Raw genomic sequence first — 13,120 nt, forward strand, 5'->3', positions numbered from 1 at the left:
GAAGCATTTTTTAGAAATGTAGTAATTTATAAAGTGTTCATGTCACTACAAATTAATGAGTACCAAATACTGTTTATTCTATCAGTTTGTAGAATCCAGTTTAAAAAGTAGCTGAACAGACTAGTATTTGCTTTCCAGCAGCAAGATGATGCATTTAGTTCTGTATACTACTTGCTGGCTAGCGCCGGAACATGACTAATGCCTTAGTACAATTTAGCTTGTGTGTAGGGCATCATCTGCTTTTTATATTTAATCATAGAACAGTTTGTGTTGGAAGGACTCTTAAAGTTCATGCAGTTCCAACTCCCCGGCCACAGGGAGGGACACATTCCACTACATCAGGTTGCCTAAAACCTTGTCTTATCTGACCTTGAACACCTCCATGGGCATCCATAGCTTCTCTGGACAAGCTGTTCCTGTGCCTCGCCACCCTCACATGAAACACTTTCTTCCTCATATCCAAGTCTGCAAAAGTCTCTCAAACTCTCCAAAATAACCACAGTCTTAAAAGCCTAATAGCACACCAAAGGGGAGAAAGAATAGCATGCATTCAGTGTTCTGGGTATTATGCTCTCCTTCACTTTAAACCATTGCATTTTCCACATCTGCTGCTTCTCATTTAAAGCTCTATCTTCTCAGCAAAAGGCTACTAAGACAGTCCCACTCATCCTCATTTCTGCACCCTATCTGTTGCCTGCACTCAGGCTAGAACGTAGGAAAGTACTAAGGATATTTTTCTCCTTCTTCCCTTCATTATTACCCTTCAGTGATTTTTTTTCCCTTTTCCTACCGGTCCTCAAATTGCCTGAACAAAAGCCCACAAAGATCAAGAAAGTGACTCAGACAGCAACAGATTGGTAAGAACAAAACCAATGTGTCCTTTCAAACAGATGTCCCATGGTAAGAACTCTGTAAGAACATTTGAATTCACAAGTTTTCTGGCCTTATAACACTGGAATTAAGGCCTTGAACGTATTTCTGCTCTCCTCCACTTAAAATCCAGAGCCAGCTTCAAGCATGCCAGCGTTAAGTTTTCCAATAGAAACTGGTAAGTATGGCAGAAAAGCGGTGTTTACCAAGTGGTAAGCACTGCAGTTACCATTTCAGATGCTCTGAGCAAGAGCCCATCTTAACCAACTTTAAGTCTTTGGGTTTTGGCGAATACTGCTGCCCTGCAGCAAAGAAGCTGAGCAACACAGGAAACACCACCATGTGCCCCCATTACCCGCTAAAGTGTTTTTCTAAATTCAGTTTGAGTATTTCTTTTATCATGGTGTTGGAACATGAGGGTTATCAGTTTCCAAAGCCTATGCCTATGTCCAGTGAGTAAACTCATTCCCTGTTTAGCTGATTCCTGAGCCTTTCCAGCTCCACATTATTAAGAGTTAAGTAACTCACGGCAGTGCTTAGCTCATGGTGACTGACTTCAAGAATCTTTTATTTGGAAGAGGATCATTATAGTTTTGTAAGAAAAATTACATGGCCAGCCCAGTCAACAATGGCTACAGCTACACTATGGGTGAAATCATCACAGAAGTTGATGTCAGAGAAGTTTTAACTAATATTTTTGTTTGAATACAGACCTAAATTTTATCAATGATGACTAACCACAAAACCATGCATAAAGTCAGTTTGCCTTGGCGTTAGTGGGTGTAACTCCTTCCAAATATATTTTGCTTTATTAACTCTTTTACAACAGCTCATCTCACTACATGCTCCTATATTCATATATTATAAACTCATAAGTGAGCCAGACTCACTTAAGGAATTTATCTGATCTCTTGCCTGACAGCCTAAACACTGAGCACTTCTACAGGGCCACAATATCAATCAGTGCAAAACGGTGGCAGTGGAAGAGCCTTCCTCCTTTGGCAGGAAGAGGGAAGGCACTGCTAGGGTGCACTGCACAGTGACCTAAACACTGCAAGGCACTGCAAACATTATTAAAAAAACGAAAGGAAAACAACTTTGATAGGAAGATCACCCACCTACACAGCTCTGCAATTTTACCATGCTGGGTTAGTTCTAACCTGCAGCAGAAAGACTGAATGGCTGCAGACAAGAGTTGTGGCAGATGCCTAATGCAACAGGCTGGAAAGAGACTAAGCAACTAGTCTTACCTTTTATCTCCTTTCTGCACAAAAATCTGTAATTATCATCAGTATCAGTGGCTCTACTGCCCCTGAGAAGGCCATGTCACAACAAACAACAGATTTTACACAAGGTGATATAACACTTCTGGAAATTCTCCTCTTCACATGCATATGTTACTTACCATGTGAGTACTGATGCAGAAGAATTGCTACATCAAAGGAAGTAAACACATCAACCAGAGTAGACATAAGGAGCTACACTGCACCTCCGTGGAAGTAATTCTTCCCTGATTCTGGATCACTCGTAAGACTTCACCAATTGCACAAAAAGGCTTTTGCTTATAAGCAGGGAAATCCTCCTCATCAAGTGGAGTAGCAGCTCAGTAGCGTGAGATTCCAGACAAAGCAGAATTATTTTGTTGTTTGAAACAAGATTCAGATCCTCCTCTAAGTTGTTTTAGGAGAAATTGGAGGTCATTTGTTGGTACATTTTAAGTACCCCAAATTCCTGAATTGTGTGAATTTAGATGATTTATGGATGCGGCCTTGAGCTGTGGTAACTTCAAACATAAGCAACAAATCTTTAAGCATTTCTTCTGCCAGGTAAAGTCATAAGAAACTATCTGTCTAGTTGTCAGCTACTACAAATTCACAAACAGTCCAAGGCATGCAAGATCAGAACTACCACTTTTGAGAAGACTGACCACAGTCCTAGTGCATTTTGCGAGCTCCACTGCAGGGGCAGAAGCACCATTTTTCACAATTACCTTCAGGTGCAACAATTAGAAAAGCAAATCCTTGAAATACATTAAGATGTTTTGAGCTCACTACTGCCTAGACCACCATTACAAGTCAAAAAACTCTTACTTTTCTAAATACTTACTTCACGTCTAAAGAATAGGATCAAAATGCCTACATTTTAACAGCTTCTTAAAGTGCCATATGTGAACCAGCCTCAAAGAGACCATGACATTATGTGATTTCCCTCCACATTCTCTCTAGCAGAAGCCTTAAAAACATCTGCATAGGAATCTGCATCTGCATCTCAGTTAATAATCTTTAAGCAGACTTTCACAGCAGCGTCTCATGGTCCCACATTTATTTAACTCATTTATAAAAGTTTACCATGTTTGCAGTGTGGCTTGGCAGACAGGAGGAGATTGCTTAGCATCAACCACGTCAACATTATTCTGCTTTCCCCTCTGAGGAAAAGCAAAGTTTCTGTGCTCTTCATCTTTACTATGAGTTTCATATGAAAACATCTATATATCCAATAGCCTACTATTGTAAAAGAATAATTCAGGAGTAAAAGATTTAAAAAAAGGGGGGGAAAATTAATCAAAGCTATTTGCACATCAAAAATTCAGTCTCGGCTGTAATTTGTCTTAAATCATTCTAACGCCACACATTTAATGACTTCATTCAAAGAGCTTTACACATTCAAGGAAACACGTGATGTTTTCAGGCTTGAAAAACGTAACCTGTCTCTCAAAGGTACTTCCACTGTAACTTCTTGCTTGGATCTTCTACATGTTATTTGTAAGTAGCCTTCCATCAACCAATAACTTTCTTTAAGGGAAATGGGAGGGGTGAGGGAAGAAATACCCATTCTCTCAAAACAGTATTATGCAATTACATAAAAAACTGAAATGCCTCTGCTATGCAGTCGCACTAGTGTTACTCTGAGGTTTAATGCTTTGCTGCTGTAAAGCTAACAGGAATTTGTCTAAGCACTGTTTCTCAGCAGACCTTCACAGATTTATGGCAGAGCACCTAACAGTGAGCACTGCCCGAAAACAAGAATTGTTGATTTGATCACCAACTACATTCTTGAAGTCAAAACAAACATCACCTAAATCATGATAGATGATAAAAGCTGGAAATGGCTTTTCTTTACTTCCAAGCCTAAAGAAATATCATGTAGACGTGCATATCTATCTCCTTACCAGGTCCCATCACAGCCTTCTTCCCCCTACCCCCAAAAAATTCAGGTTTTGGAAGAGAGTCAGAAAGAGGCAATGTGTTTACCTCCCGATAATGGTTAGATCATCTTTAATTCTAGCACCTGAAGTTATACAAGGGTTTGCTTAATAATCAAGTTTCAAAGAACTGTTGGACACATTCAGTAAGGTGACAACTGTGCAATACCACTCAGTATTTCAATATCAGGGAACAGACTCTTGAATTGTTTAAACACAATCCACAGAACTCAAAATTAAACAACCATCCACAGTTTAACTAAACAATCAGTTAAAAGTCTTACAGTTTAATAATTCACATAATGGTCAGTCTTTAGTAAGGGATACTGAAATTCATTAAAACACAACACTAGATTTTACTCTATGGGTGTGTTGGGCAGGCACATAATTGGCCACTCTTGGGTATAACCAGAAAAGTAATGTTTACCACAGTTTGGCAAATCCCACATTTTGTCAGTTAAAAGTGAACTGTGAGAATTAAATACTCATCTTTACATATACACAAGTTATGCTGTGAAAGCATATTTGCTTACAAACATATAAAAATACTTGTTAACTAGTTTGATAAGAAAATAATGTATAAAAGTATATAGCAAAAACATTTAATCATCTCTGACAATGGAAAGATCAAATTCATTTTTATATCACATGAAACAAAACCAGCTACAATTTTAGTTTTCCTTAATCCCTTACCCAAAAATACAAAGGAAGACACAATTTGTTTCCAAACAAATAATGTGAAATTTCTTAACAAGCTGAAATGCCTCAATCCAGAATGAGCTCAGGTATTTGGCCATATCCTAATAGTAGTAGTAATCATCCTGTAGCTGTTCTGGATTCATAAAATAAATACAGTAGACTATTTTGGCCACTGAAATAAAACTGCAGCATAAATGAGAGATGAAAATTTTTGCTGACAATGAAATTCAGTGTAGGTTTCTTAAGGCTAGCTGAATACTCAAGTCTAATTTAACTAGGGCAAAATAAGCCAATCCACCCCTTTTTTAAAAGTATTCTCTATACTTCAATATAGGTCTTTGCAATAGCTAATGAAATGTCAGAAGTAAAAATAAATTAATTCACAAGAGACAACTTATGCATGACTTCAACACCTTGTCCTATACGGTTTTATCTCCTTTGCGAATAAAACTCCACAAGGTGCAAGTTCCTAGGGAGAGAAGGAAGGAACTGTGGTATTAAAGAAGCAGCCTTAGTGTTTTGATTTGAAGTCTGCCGCAGGGTGACTGAGTCTTCTTTGAGAACTATTCTGCCAGTTTCTTGGACTAAGGCTATTCTGGTGACCACTTTTAGGACATGCACATATAAGGCTAGACCAATACCAGAAGTGATGTAAAATGATGGAAAGAAAAAAAATAATCTGGCAGTTGATAGCTTAGTTCTTGGAATTCTCAGAAAATAACACAATGGCAGCCTTTCTTGTCTTTTTCTTTCCGTGTTGGCTCTGGTGAAGGAGGGCACTCTTGTTCTTGAAATTTCCTGGAAAAAGATACCTCAAATTAAATTCATAAAATAATTTTCAGTTAAAAATAAATACTTTATCTAAAGTTACTGGTTTTACACTTTTAGAGAAGATGGACTTACTTCTGACACTCAAACTACTAATTAAATTAGTGAAGCTAATAAGAATAAAGGGAAGAAAGTATATTTCAAATACATATTATATTCACATAAACATTTTTCCTAATAGACAAGAATATTTTATAATGGAGAGCACTCGTCAAAGTTTACAGGTAATAGCAGAATTTTATCAGCAATTTCCTACTAAATTTTAATACATTTGCTGTCCAATAACGCAGGAATCTTACTTATCTGCTTTCAAGTGATCATACCTTATGACTCTGACAAGTTCATGAAAAGCTTGGTCTACATTCAATCTGATTTTTGCTGAGGCTTCCATGTATGTTACTTTAAGTTGCCGTGCTAACTGCTGACCTTCCTCTTGTGTCACCTGTAACAGACATAAATCATTGAGTTCAACACTTCTGCAGACATGTTTGTACCAGTAGACACTGTGTATACACACTAACAATCTATTGCCCTCAAACTATAATGTTTATTTGGCCACGTAACAGTTCTACACTGTCCACAAAATACAACTGGGAAACAATCCACATAATGTGTCTTCTCAAAGACAGTGAACTTTTTTTTTTTAAAGAAAAAAATTTTCTGTAACAAAGACTGATCCTCCAAGAAATTCCCCTTACTGCAGCTGCCTCATCTTCACTTCAGTTCTGCGTAACAAGACCAAGTTTTCCTTCACAGGCGGACAAAGTGCTTTCAGTCAACATCTGCTGGATTACCAAGAACTATGAATACCATTGCTAAATTCACCTTCTCCCTGTCCCAGCTAAATCTAGAGGAAAAAAAATCCCAGATCACTACTTTTAAAAGAACTGATATTTAGCTTCTGAATCGTTACACACAACAAAACAGGAATATAGCCACGTTTAAACACAGCTTAACCTACAAGAGATCTAAAAATCCAGGAAGCTTTCAGACTATCCGGAGATACTGAAGAAACCCTATCTACGTCTTGATTGTTTGGAACAAAGGAAAGGGAGATGAGGAGGAAATAATTAGCATCATAAAGAGCTGGTATAAAATTTAAAGTGATAAAGCAGAAGGCAGGAAGCTGGCAGACCATTGTAGAAAAAAGGAACAAGTCGGTCACAGGCCAAAACCAAAGGAGATGCATATTTTTTGATGCAGTAGAAAGCAGTGAGATCAGACAACAGGAGGGTAGCCTGTGGAAAGCAAGGCATATGAGGCTTCAACAGGAAGGGCATCCACGGCTGGGGAGGAAAGGGTAGCTTTCAGTGATAGAAGGAAGTACAACAGACCATGCCAAGACACTGACTAGTGGAAGAAGTCTCAAAGATTACACTGCTTTCACAGAACAATGTTAAGCCAGCACGCAATACTGTAAGATAAAATGGGAAAAAAAAAAAAAAGAGGGTTCCTTTTTACTTTAGTTTTGAAGAGGGATAGATGGAAACCAAAAAGCATCATTGGGAGTGTTCACCACAGCTCAAAACTTTTTAGCTTGCAAAATACTTTCCTAACAGCTACGCACATTGATTGAGAGCCTATATGCACGGCATCTCAACACATTTGAGTCCTCTGTCCTTAGCAACCCTACCAGTATTATACTCGTACATCTGCTGCCAAGTTTAGTGGCTGTTCTCACTAAATGCCCATGATGCTCTACAAGCAGTTCCCAGTACATCATGTTAGAGTGACTTGGGATGTATCCATTGTTCTCAAATAACCAGTCAGGAAACTCTGCATTTATTTCAGTGTTATTATCATCTGCTAAAGCCAGAAGAACCCAGAGAACAGCTCAACCCAAAATCAACTACTGGAGCTGCATTTTTAACAGCAGGGCACAAAGCAAGAATGACTGGCATCCTTCAGTCCTTCACTGACGTCTGAAAACTGAATGATATTCAAAACTTTTGCTCCACTAGCTGGAACAAACCCACTCTACCTTTCAAGCTCAGGTGCTGAAATATCCTTAAACCAAAGCTTATTAAGGTTACATTTTTAGAAATATTTTTAGCTATTTTCTGGCACATAGATGACATTGCAGAATTCCCCAGACTTTGTATGTGGTCTTCCAGAACCTTTTATGTCATCTATGCCTCACTCACCAGACAAAAATAAGTTACAAAAATGGACACGGCAGCTTTTGCAGAACTAAACCACTTTACTTTTTTTTCATCCTGCACAGTTTAGGCCCAGAGAGTGAGAAGCTGAAGTCTAATGAAAACCAAATAACTGGGAAAGAATGTATAGTCCTGAGGAGAAAGTGAACCCAGTCTTTATATGTACATAGTTACTACTTTCCTCATTATTGTATGTAAATCACATTAGAGGTACAAGTCAAACACTGTAATGAAGTTAAATGACACTTCCCCAGTTTTCTGCATTTAAAATACTATAGATGCAACATTAAAGCCCTTATTGCATTTGTTAGAAGATCTGTAATTGCTTAATTCCAAAAAACTCTTTTTATTCATCTTACAAGTATAATTTCAATTAACTTGGTGAGTTATTTTTGGTAACCTCAAAGTCAGATTAAAAAGAAATACTTGGATTCAGGCACACTACAGAAGCATTTGCAGTGCCCAAGCTGTAAGTTAGAGGTCAGAACATACCAGCTCCATTTTCATAACTGAGGGAAATGTATTGAGGAACACAGAAATAGTTGAAAACAAATGTGAATTTACATCTTTTTATTTTCCCTTCTCAAGTACAACAAACCTGAGTCATGACAGACTTTTCAGTAAGCACGCTGGGAGAGTTTATCAACTGCAAAATAAGAACTAAATCCCCTTTTCTTCAAAGGATACTTCTGTCAACATAAAACACAGTGAAGAGAACCACAGATTTTCTGGTAGTAGCTGCGCGTGTACACATGTGTGTGACGGTTCAGCAGTGAAAATACCTTAGTTTTATTAAGCTTAAGGCTGAATATGAGTGGGAATAACAATGCTTATCTTTTGTTTTAGGATATTTTTCTGTTTGGTTTTGGATATCTTGCTGTTCGGATTTGGATATCACTCATTCACACTGTTTAGACACTTAGTAAAAGTTTCTCAAATTAAACATCGTTATAGAATATGTGAGTAAGTAAAACCTGGAAAAGCTTATTCCATAACTCCATAAGGCCTATTCCCCAACTCCCTCAGTAACAATTTTCTTAAAAGAAACAGTTTCCATTTGAGTATCTACACAAGAATTCTGCGAACATCACACACAAGACCCTCCCTATTCACTACAGTATGTAAGAACTGTTAGATATATATTCATTTCTAAAGTTTCTGTTCTTTCCTCCACTTAAAGAAATTTACAAGGCCCCTAACCTAACACTGCACTGTTATTTTGCCTGGATACTTAAGCAGACTATAGGTCACGCTGCACTGCATCAGCAGGTAAGTTAAGTGCTTCCTCAAGTTTGAGCAGAATCCTTTTCTACCTCTTTGTTGTCACCCTACAATGCTCCCTGCATAGAAACATTGCCCATTTCTGCAGAGCTCTACCACACCTGAAGAGTGCATTTCTCATCCTAATTTTCTAACCCACCAGCCCACTCACGAGTGCTGCTAGTTCACACCTAGTGGGCTGCCATAATGCCTTCCTGTAGGGGCAGTTCTGTCCACTAATTCTATTTTGTTCCCATTCTCATATGAAAGGTCACTTTGATACACACATACTGTTATTACGAAGCACTGAACCATACTCAAACAGACTAACCTGCTGTACTCAACTAGCAACTAGGCATCTGAGGCAGTATTTATCTATAAAGCTCAAAATTAGGAAGACCTGAAGGTATGATCCATCTGTGAGAACGTTCCTGTATACAACCATAAAATCTACCATCTCACTAAGCTATTGCCAGACTTTCATACAAGTTCACAACAGTTAAGAGAAAGGCCAAAACCCAGGTCCCTGTACCCATCCACCCCACCAGCATAAGCTATCTCAGGCCAAGCCATTTGTGAAGCAACAAGCCTGCGAAACCAACATATTAACTGCTTGTTTGCTATGATCTAGGCTGATGCCAATCAAGGTCAAATCATGAGGCTGCTTACCTGGGATCATCAGCTTTCCCCATCATCAGCTTGTGCACGAACTGAAGTCACACGGACCTCTCTTTAAAACCTTGCTTTAAAGGTACCACAGACCATCCTAGCACTAGGTCGCTGTATTAGTTCAGTCAAGACACAAAAGCAGAAATCAGCATTTAATGAAACCCAAGCATTTTCCCATGGCAACTTGGATTTTCCTTGAAACCCTGCCATCTGGGGAATGATCAGACTTGACCCAGTTTAAGCGAGCAGTTACCTACAAAAAGTCATACATATCCTGTACCGACAAGTCTACTCCGTCAGTAGTGGTTATTACCAAAAATCTGGAGCTCTACTGAATTGTCTTATTGTAGGAGCACCCACTGTTGTCTGAGTTACACAGAATTAACCAGTTTAAGAGAAATATTGCTACACAGCGTTTAAAGAAAAGGCAATGAAAGATGGTGCTTAAATTTTCATTTCACAGTCACCGACTTGTGACTGATAAGGGAATCTAGAAACACTAGTAACTATCCCTTATCATAACAGGACATTATAAAGATTAATGCTTGCTCATCTTCTCATTTTTCTTAGTAAAAAAAAAATGTGTAGATATTAAGGACTTAGCCTTCCATACCACAACGGAGAGAAAAATTACAAGCAGGCTGCTTAACTCCATTTAGTTATATAAACTGCTATTTCAACCTTCCTATTTCCCTGTGAATTGACCTATAGAATAATATAGCCACCACCATTTCAGACTGCACCTTCGGTATGCACCTAACACTTAATCATGACTATATTATAGTCTGTGCACTTCTCCTGTACAACCCAGATCATGTATCTCCCAAGACCTATTAGTTACACATAATTTGCTTCTAAATTTATGGTATCATGGCGAACTGTTCAGCCATAAGACACAGTTACTCACATAAAAGTGAGGTTACAGCTCCAGGAAGATGTGTGTTAATTCTATCGAGAAGCTTTTGCTGATTAAAACATACACTAAATTACTTCCTTTAACTTAGTCTTATGCTCTTGGATGTATTGCTTGTTCTCTATTATTTCATTCGTTTGTCTCCTGTCTTGCAGAAAAAGAAGGCAGATATTTAGTACATGTTTCTAAAAATGCATACCCCATTTCCTGAAATTCTAAAAATTTTATTTAAATTCCAAAGCTGAAAATGCACATTTGTGATTAAATAAGCTACGAGAGCAAAACAGCTTGTTTTAAGTAAAGGGAGCGCAGTGTGATATCTAGCCTGGCTGACCACGTTTACAGAGTAACTCAAGGGAGGTTCCACACACCAACAGACTGAAAATGCAAACATACAGAGGAATAGCATTTCTCATGTTTTTGTCCACAGGTTACAGTCTGGGGACACCCTACAGTTCCTACTCACGCCAGAACTCTTAACTGAGGTGAGGGAGTACCCTCACCTTTGCCACCAGACCTCCCGTCACAGTTGCCTGAGCAGCAAACATCTAGCCTGAGTAGGATGAGTTTGCTTGTTAGGCTGAAGCTCTTTCATACTTGGGGAGATGTGATTGCAGAACTAGCTTCCAGCCAGGTCAGCCAGCCGGTCCAGTTCACGGAATGGATGCCTGCATCAAGAGTTTACATGATGGAGCAGAAACAACCCCAGTGATGAAGCAGAGATTGGCTGTGTTTAACATCCAGCTGATAACATCTAGTTCCTACTGCCAAAAGGCGAGGTCTCACTTTCTTGCCCCCACCCCAACTCCTCCCATGCTTTGAGTGCTGGCACTCAGTCTTTCTGCAAGCTCATTTAACTCACACAGGTCTCAGAAAGCCATTCCAGCTTGTATGTTTTTCTCCCAGACTAGAGAGAAAATTCAACTCACAATGGAAAGAGCGGGAATGCTAAGTCAAGAGGGAAGGGAGCCTCTCTCTTCTGGAGAATTGATTATGTCAGCTCAGCATCCCCAAACCATTCCTTCAGACTAACTTAAGGACAACTGAAACAGACCATGTGACAGGGATGGGGCAAGTAAGACTTAAGAACTCTCAACTGGCTGCTTCAGCAAACCTAGAAGTGCTATTTCAGCTACAGCTGCCTAAGCCCCAATTAACGATGAGAGTCACAAATCCACCAATCTGCACATAAATCATGTGAGCAGCAGCACCAGAAGTTATGCTCATCAGCAAATCAATCAGGGCAATTAATATAACCATAAAAATTAATATAACCATAAAAAGCAGAAGTAGCATTTTGGGACATATGCTTTTATTTGTGTTCAGTGATAAGGAGCAAAACTAAGTTAAGCAATTTGAAAACAGCTGCTTTGAACTTGAATGCGTACCAGCCCATCATCTGAGAAAGCAGCTAGGAAGCAGGTACAGGAGGATTAGCAGCACTTCCTTTAAGGGAGAAACAGATGCAGTGTAGTAACACTGATATTTCCCTCTCAAAGCAGATGGATGCTTGTCTTTCAGAAATTACAGCTTGCAGAACAGTTCACTTTCACCCAGACGGTTTTCAGGCCAGTATGTGCATCTCATTATGCATGAGATAAAGTACGTTATGTTCCAGGAGCTGCAAGGTTAAATTTGTGAATTTTGATGGGGGCATGATTGTCACTGATGAAAGAGTTTCACTTCTGTCTCCAGGACAGGCTGATAGTTCTATGTACATTTGAGTACATCAAGCTACTTCTGCAAAAACTTCTTTTAAGACATCACCTTTCAGCACAGATTTTAATTTTATCACTAACTTTCAATTCACATTCTGGGGTAAAGAGGGTGTGACAATCAAGGGAGCGTACTCAACAGGAACTTTTTTGTACTGAAGCTATGTAATATTCAAAAAATTCATTCAACAACAACAACATACTAAACCACTAAATTTTAACGCTTCTTGTTTTGAGCTTGATTTACTTTTTCTTGTTCCAGTCACTGTTTTTTGACAGATAAAAGATTTTATTTGGCAAAGAACAAAATCCACGTAAACACTAGCAGACAGAAACTAAGTCATGTCCTGGTACATAAACCTCAGAATATCTCATTGTTTAAAGCTGTTCTTTCCTTGTGGAAACCCTTATAATTATTACATCAATTTTACTGATATTTATTTTACTCTCAGATAAAAATCAATCATGTGTTTCCTACCAAGTTTTAAGAGTCATCATACTGTCCCCAGAGAAACTACTATACTTCTGAAGTAACTTGCTGAAGAAAAATACAAGTTTGACTCCTGTACCTTTCCTGACAATGTAGTGAGATTATTCATTGCAGCACAAATCAGTTTGGTTCATGAAAATAAAAAGTAAATTAGTAAAACAAATTTAAAGCTTTGTTTTAAAAATCATTCTACATTAAATATTTTAAGCTCAGAGCTAGATGCGAGGTCAAAACCTACTAGTTTCAAAACAAGGTGCATAAATATGACAGTAATTGTGCTGTGATACTTTCACTTTTTAAAGCTTTAAGTCAATC

The 13,120-nt window shown here is 38.4% G+C and overlaps 1 protein-coding gene across 2 annotated transcripts in view; it reads right to left on the reverse strand.

The window, feature by feature from the left end:
- Positions 1 to 1,225: 1,225 nt before the first annotated feature.
- Positions 1,226 to 13,120, reverse strand: part of RRAS2 (RAS related 2) — a 46,641-nt gene continuing 34,746 nt past the window's right edge. Inside the window, exons 5-6 of one of the 2 annotated variants that reach the window (XM_054068092.1) lie at positions 5,923 to 6,041; positions 1,226 to 5,569 (exon numbers count right to left, since the gene is read on the reverse strand). In XM_054068092.1, coding sequence (XP_053924067.1) covers positions 5,482 to 5,569; positions 5,923 to 6,041 — 207 coding nt within the window. In that variant the 3' untranslated portion in view covers positions 1,226 to 5,481. The remainder of the gene's footprint in view (positions 5,570 to 5,922; positions 6,042 to 13,120) is intronic. The other variant, XM_054068093.1, reaches the window with a different exon arrangement.

This window comes from Cuculus canorus, chromosome 5, assembly GCF_017976375.1.
Source record: "Cuculus canorus isolate bCucCan1 chromosome 5, bCucCan1.pri, whole genome shotgun sequence".
Taxonomy (NCBI): domain Eukaryota; kingdom Metazoa; phylum Chordata; class Aves; order Cuculiformes; family Cuculidae; genus Cuculus; species Cuculus canorus.